Source organism: Diadema setosum, chromosome 6 (assembly GCF_964275005.1).
Source record: "Diadema setosum chromosome 6, eeDiaSeto1, whole genome shotgun sequence".
Taxonomy (NCBI): Eukaryota; Metazoa; Echinodermata; class Echinoidea; order Diadematoida; family Diadematidae; genus Diadema; species Diadema setosum.
Window position 1 is genome coordinate 18,316,873 of NC_092690.1, and position 20,474 is coordinate 18,337,346.

The 20,474-nt window shown below is 36.7% G+C and overlaps 1 protein-coding gene across 2 annotated transcripts in view; it reads left to right on the forward strand.

The window, feature by feature from the left end:
• LOC140229992 (beta-galactosidase-1-like protein 2) overlaps window positions 1–8,955 on the forward strand; it is a 35,322-nt gene extending 26,367 nt beyond the window's left edge. For both annotated transcript variants that reach the window (XM_072310190.1, XM_072310189.1), the window contains 8 exons: window positions 622–728; window positions 1,150–1,302; window positions 2,963–3,037; window positions 4,034–4,124; window positions 4,888–4,975; window positions 6,135–6,252; window positions 7,219–7,335; window positions 8,759–8,955. In XM_072310190.1, coding sequence (XP_072166291.1) covers window positions 622–728; window positions 1,150–1,302; window positions 2,963–3,037; window positions 4,034–4,124; window positions 4,888–4,975; window positions 6,135–6,252; window positions 7,219–7,335; window positions 8,759–8,872 — 863 coding nt within the window. In that variant the 3' untranslated portion in view covers window positions 8,873–8,955. The remainder of the gene's footprint in view (window positions 1–621; window positions 729–1,149; window positions 1,303–2,962; window positions 3,038–4,033; window positions 4,125–4,887; window positions 4,976–6,134; window positions 6,253–7,218; window positions 7,336–8,758) is intronic.
• Window positions 8,956–20,474: the final 11,519 nt, after the last annotated feature.

Consider the following 20,474-nt stretch of genomic DNA (forward strand, 5'->3'; position numbering starts at 1 on the left):
AGCAGCTGTGACAGGTTTCGTCTTTGTTATCCTCACAATAAAAAAAAAAAAAAAAATAATGATTTAAACTACATATGCGAATCACAAAATATCAATGCAAAGTACCATACTTTTTATTGCATTAACCAATTGTCAGCTTACAGAATGACCCCCATAACTGGGTATGGTTCCATAATACACAGCAATATCAATATTTGTGTCTACTATATGTCTTCAGCACATCAATCTGATAGTATTACATGTTTTGGTACCACAGGTTCAAATAACAGTAAAAGGACAAGTAAAATATGGGGGATTTTTCATAAACAGAATTAACTGGTATATGTGGAAAACAAAGATCTTAAAAGTTTATATTTGAATGTGATTAACTTAACAGATTCATTTAGATTATTATCTATGCTCTTCAAAATCTAGGTCTGGTATGAAGAAATGTATTTTGAGTGTGCACAGTTCTCACTAAAGGGAAGATGAAATTCATTGGATTGTATCGTGGGATAGTTATGTACGTAGCTGTTATGGTGAAATAAAGAGTAAAATATTTTTGGTAGGTGGTTGCACTTGAAATTATAAATTTACTAACTTGAAATAAATATAACTTTTATTTTCATCAACTGTTGTTAGTTCCTAGTCACTTACCTGATCTTCCTGTGGCCATTGGCAAAGTGGCATATCCAGAGGTCAAAGTTCAAGAGAGTCTTTCATTTCCATCAGTACTGGAAATTGTTGGGGTGAGTGTTCATGTCCATACACACTTGTGTATTATGTTTGATAATTTCGTAAACTTTTAAATCTTGCTCATTTTGATATGTTTCTGCCGTGTATTGTTAAATGAGGGCCATTGTGATCAAAGTATCTATCTAAAGTAATTTTTTGTTGTTTGTTTGTTTGTTTTTTTGGCTTACATATACAAGACCTTAGTTTACTGGTACACAGTGTGTTTATATCCTAGTATCATCAGGAAAGTGTTTCAAATGAAATATTTTGATGTACGGAGGCATGTTGATGCTCCCTCATACTGAAGTCTCTCATGGTTGTAGCTCACCACACAAAGCCATACGGCATCATTGTGTGTGGTTACCTGTGAGACATGTTCCTTCTCAAGTCACCCTCTTTGTGTACACATGCTCCTCCCCATTCTCAACCATGCAGAAGCCCATCTACAATGATGACGTGCAGGCAATGGAGAAGCTTCCAATCAATAATGGGGGTGGCCAGGGCTACGGTTTCCTGCTCTACAGGACTCGGGTACCTTCCAAGCCAGCCAAGCTGAAGCTGACCATATCACCAAGGGACAGAGCCCAGGTGAAAATGAGCATTTGTAATGAGTTACTGGTTGCACATAATCTTGATTACCTACAAAGTCCATGTCAATTTTACAAACAAATGTCACCATTTCATGTATTCAAATTTACATTTTACCCTTTGAAGACTAGTCTCGAGTATGGTCGCGAAATGTATGTTTACAGAAAACTGAGTTTGTCCACAATGGGTTGAAAGTGTGCTTCAATAGCATACATGTATCATGCTGCTTTGGATAAAAAAGTTACATCGCACAGACTTTAAATGCTGTCTTGGAAGAAAAAAAAGCATTGTAGAATGAACAAAACAAAATTGGGAAAGCAAGTTGCTTCTGAGTATCAAATCTGTGATACTGTGATGTTTTTCTTTTTGCTATAGGCCTACATTATGTCTTGTTGATATTTGTCTCCTCTCTTTAATTATTTCTGTCTGTTGCACGCATTCTGCACCATAAGTACTGTAAAACATGATATATTTGCGGCGTGAAATTTTCGCGAATTGGAGCCGACGGCCTTTTTTGTAGCATTAAATTTTCGCGAATTGCCACTTGCGTTCAGTGCAAATAGTGTAGACAAGAACTTTCATGTGCATTTTAATTTCGTGAATCTTGGCGCTCAAAAAATTCACGAAATTAAAATGCACGCGAACATTCCTCGTTTTACAGTATTGCAAAGAGTCATGTTCTAATGAGCAGCAGTGGAGGAATCAATTGCATGGCAACAGTGACATGTTGCTGGAAGAAAAATCAAGTAGCCTCCATACAAACCAGGGGGGTAATGTTACACAGTCAAACTCTTCTACAGTGGCAACGTGCTCTGTGTCTCCACTTCAAACAGTCCTTCAGGAAAGCTATGAGTTGTATCAAATGTGCATGCAGTGGCCACCTGTGAAATGCAGACAAGGACCACCAAATTCTTATCCAATGGGCAGAGTTTTACTGTGTGAAGCAACCACCAGCTCTGGGGGAGCCATGATTGTTGATGTATGAAATGGTTTACAGCTATGCATACCAGAGTTTTGGTCTTGCATAGCAAGCTTAATAATGGGGAAGCATAAAGGGTTGTCTGCAAAGGAGAAGTTCTTGCTCTTGACAATGAAATGTTCACCAACAGGGTTTTAACCAAAGCCGCTTCACTATTAAGACACGAAAGTGCGCTAATCCTGTACAAAACAAATGGACAGCGCGTGGTCCTCAAGCGTATACGCACATCAACTGAGACGCGCTGCCTTGACGCTTGATAAACAGCAGCAGCGGCTCCAGGAACAGCGCGTCTCAGGTGATGTGTGTCTTTGCCTGAGACGCGCTGTCTTTGAAGATGCTGTTGTTGTTTATCAAGCGTCTTTGATTGTGAGATCTTGTTGTTGCCAAATTTTTACCTCCACGAAATAATCCTTATTAATTTAAAATCTTGTTCTTCAGAATAATCCCCTTAATCGAAAAAAATTTACGACTATAATTTTTAAATCTTTTTAAGATAATAAAAATACCACTACCTTTTGAAATGAGCGATGTTCCTAGGTGTACTGAGTTTGTACTTAGTTTTCTTTTGTATCGTCATGTAGGGTAGCCATTTTGTGTCCATTTTTATCGCGCGCCTTTGTATCTTGTTATCTACTATCTTTGGTTTTAACTCTCCCACATTTGTTTCTCTGCCTGGCCAAGGTTCTGTGGAATGGAGAAGAAATAGGCGTGTTAATGAGGAAGACCGACACAGAAGACAGAGAAGTGGAGTTTGGTGTAAGTCACTAGGTTTTGATAGTATTTTGTATTGCTTTTTTGCCAAAAGTACTGCAGGTTTCATGAAAAGTGCTCTTTTTTTCTCAGATTGTATGATTACACAATATCATGTCTATTGCAGGAAAGGTGAAAATACTGTTTTCCATCTTAAGTCTTTTTAGCCCTCAGAATACTACAATGCTATTTACCAGATTAGCATTCCTGTGATATGAGTTAGAAACCATAATCTGCTTGGCAGGTTTCTACATGCAGTATGTTACTGCCATTGTACCTATTATGGTAATACTACAGTGGTCAGTCAATTTTTCATGTGTTAATGATTGAAAAAGGAAAAAGAGATGAGAAAGAAAAGGAAGGAGAAATGGTACTACCTGTGTATGATATGAAATTTTTGATTATCTTTTAATATTGAAGCAGTTAATTGGTTCTCCCTGAAAGCTGTCCAGCGTTGTGCATATATTGCTTTCTGTTTGTAATGGTGGATGAAGCTTCAGCAGGACTATCAGTAAACAGAAACATTTCCCACCCTTTGTGTAGTCCTTGATTTACTACTCGTCTTCTGGGGGCTGGGGGAGCAAAGTCTGCCAATGTCTGTCTTGTCAATCATAAATTAAAAAGTCTCATGTTGAGATATATCTCCTGCCAGAGTCGTTAATCACTAGGGACTAATGTAATATAAATAGCTGTTATTTATTTTTATTTTTTTTTTTTTGTACAGTCAACTCTGCCTAAGTTGATATGGATGAGATAGGGGAAAACATATTGACTTCGACAGTATTCACAGCACTGTAATCTGCAAGTATGGAGGAATAACGTGTAAAGCCATGAATGTAGGAAGGGATTTTTTTTTTTTAATTTTCACCGACTTAGCTGATCATTTGACATAGGCTTGGTCTGCTTAACAGTGTTCAATGTACATGTATGTAGGAACGTATTCCTGCAATGTAACGTGTAGCATTTTTTCTTTCTTCAATGTCTTCTCTTTTGCATCAACAGGAGGGAAAAGGATCCGACAATGTGCTTGATATTCTTGTCGAAAATCTTGGCAGAATAAACTATGATCAAACTCTGCAGCATGAGCATAAAGGTATATCAACTAGTAAACATTTTTTTTTTTTTTTTTTTTTAATATCAGGTAAATATTTGCCCTGTCCATGTTCTACATGAGCATTTTTTTTTTTTTTAAATTGTATGGTTAAGTTCCTTCAATTAACTAATTCAACTGCAGTGTGGTATTTTTTTGTTCAGTAAATGCTAGCAACAGGAATGGTGGTATCTTTTCTTTGCAGTTGTCATATTTGGGTGACAAGTATACAATTGTATATTATTTGACTTGTATAGATGCTGATAACTGTGTATTAGAATCTATGACAGTTAAATAAAAGCCTGAAATTTGCCATATTCATGGTAGATTGTGAATAGCAAACTGTAGAGCGTGCACTGATGGACTTGCAAACTCTTTTTTTTTTTTTTTAATACACTACATGGGTACCAAACTGGGGTCAGTGAAAGTCAAAATTGAGTGAGCTCAGCCTTGATGGCTAGGTATGTCTTTGTATGAGTTTTATAGCAGAACAAGTGCTTTACTACGTTGGAATACACAGTTATGATAATCAACATGAATTTAGAACATGAATACAGACACTCTTGTCTACGTTTTGGGAACATTGTGGGAGCCTAGTATACTAGGTTTCCATATGGAACAGATTAAAAAGGGATGAAAATTTCACATGGCATTTTAATATGTTATGTAACTGTTTTGCAGTAATGGCAGTTCCTTGAATGTAAAGCAAAGTAAAGGTCTATTGATTTATTTCATTTTGATGGAATTTGTGTTTGTGCCTTGTCAGGACTGGTGGGTGACGTTCTGCTCGATGGGAAAAAGCAAGAGAAATGGGAGATGTACCCACTGGAATTCAAGACCCACTTCATGGAGGCGTAAGGACAAGAATACTGACGAACAAATTAGTTAATATTGTATACAAAGAGAGGTTTGATCTGGCCCTATGTCCATGTTTAAGGGGGATATTATTTGCAAAAGCAAATGAACAGGGCTCATCTGCTATGTATTTTCTTTTCTGCTTCTCATTGTTTTGTCACATTTTTATCCCCAAGACTAAGACCTTGCTTCATGTACCTTGCTTGACTCTGTTTGTTTCTGTTCTGTAAGATAAAATAAAGAAAGAGGGTGTATAATAAGTGACTGTCCATCACAAAACAAACAAAAAGTCGCACGCACTGATTTTGTGTGAGGACTGAAAATAGGTGAAATGAGTCAACCTAGCCAATCTTGACTTTTTAATATTTTCTAAAAGAGCAAGTCCTCTTCTATATTATACTAAAATTTGGGATCATAAAATGAACAGGAAAGTATGTTTTTTAGCAGTTTATCTCCAACACTTTTTTTTTTTTTGTTGAGAATAGTGTGATTAGGTGTGTCTGTAGAGTCCTCTTTTCGTTCTTAAAAACCCTGTAAACACTCTCCACTTTCAACTCTAATAACTTTAGAAAGGATGATGCTACTGCCTTGAAAAGTGGCATTAATCATGGACAGAATGTATTCATAAAGCATGCTCGATTTAAATTTAATCTAATAATCCCTTCATTGTTGTTACTCTGGTGGTTAACACCCTGTTTTTGTTTTTGTTTTTTTTTGTCCCATTCATCGCACAGCTAGCATGGCTTGGTAAAGATTAAAGCACTTGAATAGACCATGTGCTTCAGAGCCTCTTTTCTTAGTTCACACTTTTCCTGAGTGTGTGCTTTCTTTCCAATATTTAGATAGGGTAGGAGAGGCCATTTGAATTGAGTTATACATCATTTTAAAGCTTAAATCTGCTCTTTCAGAATCTGTCCTTGACTAAAAATCCATGTCTGGCGACTTTGTGTCCGTTTTGTGATGCAGGATTACATATTACTAGCATCAACCAGAAATAGTGTCCTTAGTTTACACCAGCTAAAATTGCGAGATGTAGCTTGTTTGATGAAGCCCAGAGCAGCAAGCACGTAACCATGGTCCCCTCCTGGTCAAGACTGCCCACTTCAAATCTCATTCACAACTTTTTGTTTGGTTTGTTTCCCTTTGTGTGGTTCACAGTGTCTCTTCATCGCCAAAATGGGCCCCTTACAGTGTCCATGAGAAGCAGCCTGCCCTCTATAGGGCTACTCTGGAAATTCAAGACAGCCAGCCAAAGGACACATTCATCAACATGAAGGTACACCAGAGCTCTCTTGTCCCATGGAGTTCCATACATCTGGGGAATTTTATATTTGGTGCAGTGGGTTTTGAAGAGTTTTCCAAGCTATTCTGTCACATGTGACTTTGTGCAGGAGAGAGAGAGAGAGGAATATCAGTAGATAGATATATAGATGGATTGATAGAAAGATGGATTAATAGAGAGTGGAGAGATAACGATAATTATAATAATAATAATGATAATAATGATAATAATAATAATAATAATAATAATGATAATAATAATAATAATAATAATAATAATAATAATAATAATAATAATAATAATAATAATAATGATAATAATAATGATAATAGTTAGTTCTTAGAACACAAAATGCCATAAGATGGTCTCTATGCGTGTGGGAAGGACCTCATGTAGTTCTAATTAGACAAGTAATATCCATCAGTATGGGCTTTAGTAAGAATTACCACCACAAGGTATCCTTGGAACAGTATAACTCGCCTGAGGCAGTCGCTGAGAGTGTCTGGACTATTTTGGGAGTACGTAGTGTGGGTAATTGTATTAATGCCTGAACAAAGTGATGTGCATTATCTGTTTTATGAAATGATGAAGTGGGCATGTTAAATCCTGTAGGAGCCAATTTCCAGAGTAAATGAAATGATGAAATTTTGTCCACTCACCATCGTGATGTCAAAGTGCTAATGACTGGTCATATGCTTTTATTGTAATGACCAGTCATAAGCAAAACGAGATATGGAACTTGTTACTTGAAGACAAGTGAATAGGTGAGATGCTGAGGGCCATCAGATGTCAGTTATGATGTGATAGGGAAAGTATATGGATGGTCACATGTATGCTCTCAACTAATCATTTGATTAGGATTTGCTTCATTACTTTGTAATGTACCATGATATGCCCTCTTTACCTAATAATTTCATCTTGGATGTGATTATTATTTTTAAAATCCCATGTGGATGGCAGGGATGGGAAAAAGGAGTGATCTTCGTCAATGGATTTAATCTCGGGAGGTACTGGAACATTGGACCTCAGCGTAACTATTACCTGCCTGGTCCCCTCCTTCAGCAGGGCAAGAATGAGGTGAGATGCAGGATTGTGAAGGGTTTCTTGAATATGTCCTCAAATATGTCCTCATTACAATGCACAGAGTGAACACGCTTGATAGTTACTATAGACAATTCCCGCTAAAACAAAGTCTCTTGACCAGCAGTTTTTTTTTTCATTATATCAGAATTTTGTCATAGCCGAATAATAAATTTTCACTTTTTCCTCCATATCTTGAAAGTGACTCAAGGTATCATGAAACTTGGTACATATTTATGCATGTTCTACACTGACAGTGATTCTCTTGGGAATTTTAAGGTCATAGGGTCAAAGGTCAGGGTCAAAGGCCAGGCTAAAATGCAAAAAGTTTCTATTTAATACTGAAATTACACTGTTTTTGCATACTTTGAAAATTACTCAATGCATAAACTTATAAAAGGGTTAAAGGGATTGTACAGTTTTGGTTGAGACCTAATTTCAGGTTTCTAACATTTTTTGGTGAGATAATGAGAAACCTCTTATGAAATATGAAAAAGCATGTAATTTTATGAGGAATTCAACATTTATTTGATGAAAATTGGTTTTGAAATAGCTGAGATATCCAAAAAAGAGCGATTCTAATAAAGTGTGGGACCCACACTTTATTACGATTGCTTTGTTTTACTTTGTTTTTGGATGTTTCAGTCACTCAAAACCCGATTTTCATCAAATAAACTTTGAATTCCTGTTAAAATGGTATGTTCTGTACTATATCATAAGTGTTTTCTTGGTATCTTGCAAAAAGATAAAAGTTCAATTCTCATCGCCGCCAATACTGTACCATCCCTTTAAAAGTCGAGTAAAAATCCTCAAATCCCCAAATGCATGTACCTGCACACTTAGACAATATAGCAAAACCTAGTTCACGGAAAGTGAACATTCATCACTTGTTATTTTGATATTTTGCCAATTATGTGAAACTGTCATCACACATTGTCAAGACATTGTACTATAGACCTATTTATAGGAGAACCCTGCATTATGGCTGAGGCATACCAGTCGCCATAGCGACATTTCTAGTTTTGTTTTGTTGTACAGAATGTGCCATGCTTTTACTCTTGAGTCTCTGATTTGATTGTTAAAATTTTAAAGATATTGCTGTGAAATTTTAGTTACTAGTATAAGATGTCATGTTGAATATAAAAGAAATGGCAATATCTGTGCAAAACTTGCAATACAAAACTTGTATGTGGGTTTTTTGTTAATTATGCAGTTTAATTAATGTTTTTAAGACTTCCCCAGATTGACTGTACAGCTGTATAGAAAGGGGAGCAAACTTAATAAGAACATATTGTGTGGGACCTTTTGCAGAATGTTTTCAAAAAGATGTGATTTTAATCATTATTTGCCAAAAAGACTATAATTATTTTGCTTTGATTGTCACTGTTAACCATGCGTCTAACAACTCTCCCCCTCACAGATTATTATCTTTGAGCTCCACCAGGCTGCAGACACTATTCGCTTCGATGACAGAGCAGATCTTGGCGAAACGGTTCACATCAACAACGATGACGACATCGAAGCAGCACTGTGACCGCAGACAAGAGGCAGCCTCTGCACTGGCAGAGAGGGACTGAAATGTAGCCTAATAACATGCCTTCCTTACGTGTTCTTTGTGAGTGAATGACAATCATTCTACATAAGCATTAGTCTGGTTTCCAGGCTTTGGGCTGCCTTTCCTCACATCTGCTCATTCACCTCTTTGCCCTGTTTGGCTTTTTGTCTTCAAAAGCCAGTACTGTCCTTTTATAGAACGTCCTGATATTTTATGACAATTTTTTTTTTTTCATTATAATTATTTTCATTTACTCTAAAATCAGAACCATTCATGGTGTGAACGTTTGCAAATCTTGCCACTGGCATACCATGCATTGTGTGGACCAAAACTTTCGCATGCATCTTACTTTTGCAAATCAGGGCTTGACAAATTTCATAAGAAGTTTCGTGCAACGCAAAAATTTCTGGTTTTACAGTATTGCTTTGTAATTTGGCATTGGAATGCCATGTGTTGAATTTCTGCTCAATCTACCTCTCACAATCTAAAAGGATGTGAATAGCATATTCTGCTAGAAGGTTCAAGGTATGATCCCTGCAAGACATTCAGCAAGACACCCCATTGAAACTACTACTCACTGCCGGTTGGTAGGAATAGATACCTGGTAGGAATCTGAACATTACAAAGTGGGCGAGATTTCAAACACTGGGGAACCTCATAAAGACGTACCTAGAACAAGATGGCATTTTCATTTGCTATATCACTATATCAGGTTTTTCACTGCATTTAAATAGATCACAAAAACTGAAAAATGAGTTTGGACCTGCAAAATCACCTTGTTATATTGAAGAAGGTTTTGTTATGACTGATGTCTCTAACGAGGTGCCACATGAGATTATGTTAAGTGCCTTGAGTAGTTTATGAAGTTTGAAAACTGATGTACAGCTAAAGAAATGCAAAATATCTACAATCATTATTCTCAGGAGTATACACATGTACCTTATGAAGTGGGAAACAAAAGCATTTGTAGCACTTTTTCATAGCTTCGTAATTTGAGTGTAAGAGCACAGTGTAAGGCATCATTTCTTCTCATCAAGGTTAATGTGTCTAGTTCATGATGTGAAAGTTACCCTGACCGTGAATCAATCTTTAGTCTATGACATAATGGATCTTTTTCTCTCAAGGTTTTACACTACCATGTTTTAGTAGAGCTGCAAAGTCAGCAGTGAAACCAACCCTCAAGATTCTGTGTATCCCGGTTGTGTCAGACTGTGTGGAATAATTTTTAAGCTCAAATTTGATTAGTAATTTCAGGTGATGAGTAATACATGTATCTCATATGGTATCCTGTACACTTCTATGGAAGAAAACTACCACATAGTAGATTCTGTAGCAGTGGTATTAAAAAGAAAAGGATGCATTGCAAATTGTTTTTCTGATAGGCCTATCAGGAAAGCTATTCCCTTGACTGAATTAGTTTTGTGATACATGGAGTAGACTGGCAGCGTGGTGTGAGAGGAAGGCAGCTCTCAGCTTTGAAAACAGGCTAAGCATACTTGTAAGATTGATTTTTAACTTATGCATTCAGTACTCACAGAGTTGGGGTCATTAAATCTTTGTTACTGAGAATTATGTCTTTCGTATGTTCATTAGTGGCTAAAACTTGCACTCTCATAAATGCTAACTATTGCTGCTTTTCTAATGCAAAAGCCATTGTAGTTTTAGTTTGTTTTGTCTTCATTCTTTTGATTTTATGTTGTTATATCTCACAAATCAAATTTGTCAATTATCATTCCTTCAACTCGAGTGACCAGCTGTCTGTTTGTAAAGTGCATGTAATGCAATAATTATGAAATGACATGCTTTTAAATAAGTTGGATGGGTACTGTACATCTGTACAGTAAAAGTTGATTTTGTGCACATTGCATAGACCATTCACAGGAGGCTAGTACATTATGGGCAAGCTCACACATAGCTCTTATTTTCGGTACTTGAAGAGATATGCTGGGAGTTAACTTCACTGAGTACTTTCCTCGCACTGATTTTGTATTCATTTCCTTGGCCATGTAGTAATTTGAGCTAAACCAAGAAATCATGTTGATGAAGGAAGTGTGGGTGTTTGCATCTAAATGGGAGACTCTCCCACCCAGACCTCTAAATAGCAACCTTGAGACTCTGTTGCCGTGCACAATTTGACGGGCAAATTACAAGCCTGATGTCCCTTGCGGCTGGCGTCCAGGGTCTGCTTATAAGGCCATGGAAGCTACGTACATGTAGCACACTGGTGCTGTCGTAGCCATATTTCTATAACATGTATGAAAAAGTTCAGCAAGAGAAAGCTAAAACAGAATTATGCTTTAAAGGGAGACACAGCTAGAGCAGGCCAAATTGATCCTCGAGCGAGGGAGCGCGGTATTTTGCAAAAATGACCTCTAAGTGGGGGAGTTGGAGTCCCTGCATTCTGTTTTGGGACATTTTCTTATGATTTAGCTGCAGGGTTTAGACTCACCAACCAAATTCAGTGGTCTTGAATTGGCTAAACAATGTTTTACTTACACAAGGTTAGCCTTTTGACAGTGCTGAAACAAGATTAACTAAATGGAAAATGATGGTGATGTTTGTAGCTGTGTTCTTGCTGGATTTGTCCTGTGCTTGGTAATCAGAGTAAGGCTTCCCTATGGAGAATAGTGCCTTCATTGTGTGTCGCACATTAATTGGACATACAACAAACAATGCTGGGGACCATCTTTTGCTTAAATATCTTGAGCTCAAGTTAGATGGGTGGAACCCATCAAAATACGTCTTCGCATCACTATTCTCTCCCCGTGATGGAAAGGAGACAGCAATTGACTTGTGTTTACTATTAAAAGTGAGGTATCCAAATGAGGTGTAGACTAGAATAAAACTGCTTTAGATGCAGTGTACAAATGGGGCATATCATCCATTTCTTTTCAAATTTACAAAATGTATTTGTACTGATCTGATGTACATGTACCAAGTTGATATGTTGATACTGTAATTGTCCATGGAATTAAGTCTTCAGATTTTCACATCTGTTCGGATGGTACAGTAAAAAATTTTGATAGGTAGATGAGAATTTGCATTCATGTGATAGGCAATTGACCAATTGGAAAGCTACATTCTAATCCGGGCAGTTGTGTAATTTTAAAAGGTAGGTGAGAATTTGCGTTAAGTGGTGTGTCATCCCAACTTGGGCCATGTCTGGCAACTTTAAAGGTGCTGTGGTTAGGAAAGTGTATTATCATACAAGTAGTCTCAAGGTTCGTACAGGCAAAGGGTGCTAAAGCTTTGCATATGGATCAATATATATTAAGAAGCTTTTTATCTTGACAGCATGTGGACAGGTAATGCTTTTTACAAAGAGAGCCACCAAAACTAATATTTTGACAGTTACAATCTTTTGAACTGCCATGAATACTGAAAAGAAAAAAAAAAAAAAAAAGAAGAAAGGTCAGATAAACGGTACTTGGAAAATGTGTTTGCCAACTAGATGCATATTCATCTTCAATTGCAATCGATACTTGCCCTGTACCAAAGTTCTGTATACCTTCAGCCATGCTATTGGTTTATGCCATATATTATCTAGCATTTTTTTTTTTTTTTTATTACACTTTTCCATTTAGTTTGCTTGCTTAGCAGACCGGAAATTGAAGTGATCATGCCCTCCAAACAGCTGTGTGACCATTTACCTGGATATGAATATACATGTACTGCTGCACTAGCTAGTCATTATGGCCATGTGGGTTTGTTGTTACACACGTAATTGGCAGGATTCTGTCATAGTTGTTGTTGCACTTGTTGTTCTGTACAGAATGATTGTTTTATGAATTCACAAGATAATGAAAGCAAGATTTCATAAAACATACAACAATGTACGCGAGATCATCATCTGTAACATAGACGTGAGAGTAGTAGTGTTAGTGTGTGTGTGTGAATGTGTTTAAACTGCTTTATGTTTTTATATAGAGCAGATTTCCTATACTAGTATGCACCTTCTTTTCTTCTTTTTTTTAGACTAACATATTTATATGAAAGTAAAAGAAATTAAGTTCTGAGAATATTTCCTGATGTTTTTTCTAAACCCACTCGATCAAACCTAGTGAATTTACATACAGTGTACAAGTTGTATATGCACTATATGTACAGGTTATTATTGACCATAGTGCTTTCACATTTGAGTACTCCACTTTATATTCTTGTTACTGTAATAGATTTGCGTGGACATAGCTTTTGAAGATTGCATAAGGGGGAAAGCCAGCTGTTGGTGTGACTATTCAATGTATTTTTAAGTTGTTGATTGTATTGTTGTATAAAGTTTTTTTGTTTTTGCTTGTTTTTTTTGTTGGTCTGAATCTTCAAACTTATAGCATTTTACTTCTCCAGGTCAATACAAACACATCTACAACTAGAAAAGCACTCTTAGAGAACAGACCTCTGCCAAGCAGCTACTTTCCACCAAAGATCTTGCTCTTCCCAAAGAGATTTTTCTCATCTCCATCACTGGGGAAAAGCTCTTTGGGCTCTTTCATAGAGATCAGTGATTTCCACCCATATAAGCCTTTGTTACATCATAAACCCTCAGCTGCGCGGCGTGCCTCACCCTAGCAGGCAGAAACTAGAGCACGCACTTTAGTGCACGTTTGAAAACCTCAAAAATGCGCAGCTTGAACTCCCAAGTTCATTGACCCTACCTTCATAAATTCCCCCCAAATCTCGGATCACTACCAAAATTTAATCATTTGTTACTTGTGTCATTCTCAACCTTTCCTGTAAGTTTAATTCATCCAAATCTGTGTACTACTTTTTGAGTTATTTTGAACACGGACAAAACAAACAAACAAACCGACAGTAACGAAAACATAACCTCCTCTCTTGGCGGAGGTAATTATAAGTGTGTAGGTTCCTTACAATCAATCAGTGTGCATGTGAGTTCAGGTTTCAGCTTGAAAACAGTTGAAAGCACCAAAAACCAACTATGGCAATATCAACAAACCCAAAAAGCCTCAAATTAATGAAACTCCCGGGACAAGTTTTGTTCATTATCAGTCGGTAATGAAAAAAAAAGTAAGAATTTCATTGATTTGAATAAATATGCAGCACCCGTTTGAACGAGCACCAACTGTCGGTTGGAAGCACAGTGGTCCAGTATTTGTCCAGCGGTCCAGAGAAGCCTGTCCAGTGATCAGGGGGTCAATGGTTTGAATCCAGCCCGAGTATGTATGCCAATGAGTTTTTATCATGGCTACTTCTAAAAACACCAGTTAACTTGGTGCTTGTTTACATTGATGTAGGGCAATTTATCAATCTGTTGCAAATAAAAAACAAGAACCTCTAACCGGTATTAGAATAGATGGCCAAGGTGTGAGACTGTGAGCCACACCTGTGAAAAATCATGAAGAAAAACATAGAATACTCATGTATATACACTGTCATTTGTAGGTTTGCATCGTAAAGATCCTCAGTTTAAAAATAAGTTCAAGAACTCCTTTTTTTCCTCTTTCAGTCAATTGTTGCCACAAAAGCCTGATAAAGCCTTAAAAATTGATGTTATTACAATGTATTTATTGTTTTCATTAAAAAAAAATATATATATATTCTATTAATTTCAGATGGTGAGCTTTTAAGTGATATAGTTTGCCAAATGCTACTTTCATTAATCTGTCATAGTTTTGGTAGGAAAGCTGGAATGTCTTTATAAGCAGTTTTTAGAAAATTATTTTTGAATGTTAAGTTGCAGTCAAATATGCAGGTGAGGCTGCTCTTTAACACTTAGCCATTTCTGCACACTATGACTATGTAAAATGAACAAATATCTGCCTTTTTTCCCACATTTTTCTGGACATGTTTGTGTGTGTCTTAATGTGATCGGTTGATATTTGGAGAGAAGGAAATACAATGCTAAATGAAGCATCATTGATCAGAGCTAGTATACAGACATTGTTCTAGGTATGTACAGTGTATCCGTTACCATTGAATACCAAACCTTGTGCAAACTGACCTCACATACGTCTACAAAACATGCAAGTTGATGCAATGGAAAAGCCCCAGATTGTCCTTAATTTTGTTTTGTTGACTTGTGCATAAATCATGTGTTGTGCAAGTCAGCAGATTTTTTGGGGCTAGTCCTGTGGCTGTCGACACATGTAGGGTTCATTGTATCATGGTGCAGTGTAATATACGACATTGACAAAATTGCAATCACAAATGTTATGGTTGGATATGCATGGTCATCGTTCACTGAAGTGACGTTCATGGAGACTGGTGTGCATAATGTGCTTGATGTTTGCTTTGCTATCATACACACTGGGCATTTTGTGTGTTGTGTAACGGTATGTCCGATTCTGCAAATGGGAATACACTTCTTGCTATTTCTGTTTCCTAATTCTATATATTAAAAATTAACATCATTGTTTGCTGTAGCCCACTGCCCTTTAGTCCCATTCCCCTTTGACTAGTTTTTAGTTCACATGCTAATCTACACATTTTTTAAGAGTTTATGTGTACTTGACTTGACCATAGTATTGCCTGGATGATATGAATAAAGGTTGCAATGTCTAGGTAATGTTTGTATATTTTGTTTCAGCAATGAGTTTGAATCACATTGAATTGTGCACTTATATGGGAAGTTTAAAAACAGCTTTTTCCATATATTAAAATATCAGAATCAGAGTCATTTGGTTTTTGATGTGCCCTTTTCTAATGTGATTGTAGAACGAGATGATACAATCAATGTAGATTGTAAAAAAGAAACAAGTCACTGATAGGAAGAGTGGAAATAAGTTCATGAAATAATTTTTCCAAGTTAGGTGTACGTGTATATTTTAAATAGTGTGTATTTGAAATATACACATACTCTGACTTGGGAAAATTATTTCATGAATTCATTATGTATACATATGTTTGGAAAGAATGCACAAAAGAGGTTCATAGACTGCATATTAAAGGTACTAGCCCACATTTGCAAACCCACGAAAATCAAAACTGCATAAAACAGGTCCAATATGACTTCAAGTACAAGTTATAACAGTAACATACCTCACCTGTCGCTCTTTGTCTATACCATTCGATAAAAGAGAGAAAATCATCGTTTTAAAATCAATTTTCAAACCGGGTCAACCCGACCCAAAATCGAATTATGAGCGCGGGCTATAGCTACGTACATTGTACATGTAACACGTACGTGGACCGGAGCTAGCGAGCGTTACACGCATGCATACGGATTACGGTGCATTTTCATTTATTTTTATGAAAGTAATGGACTAATTGGAACGAAATTTTGCACAGGTGTTACTGCAATCATACCCATACTCCATGCTAACTATGAGACCAATTGCTGCAGGTTTACAAATGTGGGCTAATACCTTTAAAAGATAGTGCTTTGGCCATAGTTTCCTACATAATTATAAAGACATCTTCCACTGAGGGGGAGCCTGTACAATGTGTTCTTAATGATATTTTTGTATGTGCAAGATACACTGTACTTTGTTACTGTGTGTTGGATATGTTTTTGCCAAGGTTTAAAGATAGGGTTTTTTTTTATAAGTATGTTGGTCATTGTTGCTTTTTTCCATCTTATTTATAGTTTCACGTGCATGTACGAGCACACACACCAAACACACATACACATAAATGTGCGTGCACAAACACACACCCACATACACTTGTACAAATGTACACACAATGGACTGTGTTAATTTACTTGTATTATATCTTTAAAGTTTGCATAGTTCTTTCCCCATTGCAGTAACACAAAGAACAGAATCAGACACACCTGCATTTCTACATAGTTTGGTAGTGAATTATCCCCAAGCAAGCATGGCAATAGTCATGATTGACACTTGCACAACTATAGTCTAGATACTGGACTAAAGATACAGTGTATCTGCTAAACCTACTACCGTACTGTGTGCACATCTAGTCAAGGGATGACGCAATTCCTGAGAACCGGAGAAAAAAAGAGGAGTCCAGACCAGGCCAACTGCTCTTAATTACCTCCGCCAAGGGAGGAGGCTGGTTATGTTTTCGTTACCGTTGGTTTGTTTGTTACCTCCGCCAACGATGGAGGTTATATGTTTTTGTTACCGTTGGTTTGTTTGTTAGTTCGTTCGTTTGTCCGTGTGCAGAATAACTTAAAAAGTAGTTAACGGACTGGGATGAAACTTGCAGAAAAAGTTGAGAATGACACATGTAACAAACGATTAACTTTTGGTAGTGATCCGAGAATTTTGGGGGAATTTATGAAGGATTCTTGATATTTTGGCTGGTAGGGTCAATGACAATGACAATGACAATGACAATGACAATGTTTTTTTTTTTTAGTTTCCCATGTCACTCAAATATAGAGTATTGGGGAAAATCAAATCATAGCACAGAGTAATAACACGAAAACGAAGAAAAATACAATTTATAACTACTATTTACATTATTTACAAATCAACAGCAAAGCACAGTAGATAATATACATTTGATATAATTGGCGAAAATCTTGAACGAAATGCGTTTGATAAACTATTTACATTATTTACAATCAGCAGTAAAAACAACAATAGAAAAGATGCATGTATGTATGAATGAAAATCTTGACTGAGTATGTATGTGGTGAATTAATGTATCAAAGTATGCAGATGGGTTAAAAAAATGTATCTTAGATTATATTGATCAAAATTTCTTCTAGGCAACACCGGGTATTAGTATTATCATTTATAATTGCTATCTGTATCGAATTCAAGACACTGTTACAATATGAGATTGATTTAAAAAAGAGTGAAAAACAAAACAAAACAATCCAAATAATTCAATATGTATATACAAACCAGGAAAAAACTGACGAAACACAACTGTACACTGTCAGTGTATATACACAATAATGAAATAACAGAATTAAGATATCAAAAAGGGAACAATACTAAAGTTTTATGTTAAATGGATCTTCATTATCTCTATCGAAAATTTAGCTAGATTTAGCAGTTCCTTATTACATTCTGTATTGAATAACTGATTCATCTTCAATGTATTTGGGCGGATCCTATAATACGGTTTAACAAACTTTTTTCTGCATGACTCCATCTTTAGGCATTCAAATAAATAATGAAATTCATCTCCTATCCGACAGAGGTTACAAAAGCTACATAGTCTGTTTTGTCTTTCAATTCCGTTATATCTTCCAGAAACTACAGGTAAACGGTGGTTAAGACACCTAAATTTTGCAAGTGAAGTTCTATAAAAACATGGTAATTTAGTTAAATAAGAATCCAATGATAAGGAGCTCTTAAAAATCCTATAGTTGATGCACTGCGTGCTAGTGTTAACTTTATTCATCCAGTTTTGAGTATACAAATCACAAAGCCTGAGTTTAATTGCTGGCCCCAGCCACTTAATAGACAAGTGTCCGTAGTCTTGCCACACATTCGACAGTCCTAAGTCGTTTAATATTTTCTGGATGTGTAGTAACCATGGAGAGGAATAAACGTCATGTTGGTGTAAAACATTTCAAATCTCCCAAGCTCACCAAGGGCCATGCAGTTCATTGTAGTTTTTCTTAATCTTAGCACCTGTTTACAATAATTTGTATGGAAGGCTTCAAATTGCTTTAGATTTTCGTAACCCCATACCTCGCTTCTGTAGATAAGAATTGGGGCAAAACAAGTTTATCAAAAAGGTCTAATTGAATATCTAAAGGCAGCCTTAATTTTCTAGATTTTATCAACAAGTTATACATGGCTCTCTTTGCTTGACTGATTTGTTTATCTTGGGCATTTTTGAAATTATTTCTGTAGCTGAACACTACTCCCAAATATGTATACTCATCAACAACTTCTAATATTTCTGTGTTAAACATAAATGGTTTAAATCTCCTGACCTTTCCTCTCGAGAAAATAACCACTTTCGTTTTACTGATATTGACTTGGAGAGACCATAACTTACAGTATTCACTGAGAGCATTTAAAGCCAACTGTAATTCATTTTCGCTTGTTGCTAGTATCAGCGCATCGTCTGCATACAGAAGCGAATAGAGTTTTAAAAGAACGTCTATGCCATTGTCGAACATGAGCTCCTTCATATTTTTTGGTAACAAATGAACACCATTGAATCTCTCTCTCTCATGTACCGTAGGGTTGGGGGTATAGTGAGGTAGAGCATAGGGGGAGGATGTGGGAGCTTTGAGTTTTTAGAATTGAAATAAAGCGATCTGAAGCACACTTCTTGTGGAAAATCCGGAAATTGTCATTCCCCATCGTGTAAAGTCTTGGCTACGCCATTGGGAAAGGGTTGATTTTTAATTGAAAGGAGATAATATCCCCTCCCCTACGACGGAACATTTGCATTTTTTATTAAGTAAAGTGACAGATTTGGTGCACACTTTCGATGAAATATTTGTAAATCTGTCAATCTATATATAGGTGTATTAAGTCCATGAAAAGTAGACCGAACGAGGGAAGGTGTGGGAAGAGGTATCTCCCTCCCACACGAGAGAGACTTCGCTTTTTTAGAATTGAAATTCAGCAACCTGCCATCTGGTGCGCACTTTGGGCGAAATAATTGGACAGATTTCTAACAAAAAAAAAAAACAAACAACAACAACAACAAACAAACAAACAAACAAGAAAATCTTTTCATCTCGGGAATTATAGTAATGTGGGGTGGGGCAGATAATATATGGTGCGCTTGCCCCTCGAACATTTTATGGAGGCAAACTTTTTTTCCTGTCAAAAAGCAAGGAAATCTTCTCATCTCACTAATTATTAATTATGGGGGGGGGGGGGCAAAATAATAACATGCTTGCCCTTCCAATGTTTTTATGGGGGTAAACTTTTTTTTTCTGGCAAAAAAGCAAGAAAGTCTTCTCGTCTCGGGAATTATGGGGGGGGGGGGTTGGACAAAATGATATACTTGCCCCTCCTAACTATTTTTATGAGGCTGAGGCTCGCACTTGGGCTCGCATTATCGATATGGATTGGTCAGAAGTAATTAACGTGCGGTACATAGACCCTACATACTTGTAAGTAGCACACGTATACAGCAAACGTGTACGTGCTCCGTATATACCGTACGGATGTACAGTACGGTCGATAAAAAGTAAACACTGTAGAATACGTAGATATGTATAAAATTAATGCTGACAGAGCCCAGGATAATAATTGTTTTTGCCCACGATTTGTTGTCATTGGTGCAAAATAACAAAAGTAAAAAAAAAAAACACACACACACACACACACAAAAAACACAAAAAAACAAACAAATAAACCAAAGAATAATTATTTAGCGTCCGGTGTTGAGGTCGCTCGCAGACTGAAGTCTGAAAGGGGGTGCGTCCGCACCCAACGCACCCCCCCCCCCCCCCCGTGGTGACGCCCATGCACTACGAACTCACTTGAGCCCTTTTTTATGAAGAGTTAAAATTGATTATATTGTTGATTTCAGCTGTGTCTATGCATGACAGCCTGTGTGGTAAGGACATTTAAAATTGATTTTATCTTTTGATAAAACAGGGCCTTGATTCAACCTTCAACAATTGTCACTACAGGACAGCCCTCACATCTGGAGTCAAGTCTCAGAAACACAAGGTTAAACCCATCCCTGCCCCACAAGAACCCACCTGAGGAAGTAGCAGAATTGGTTA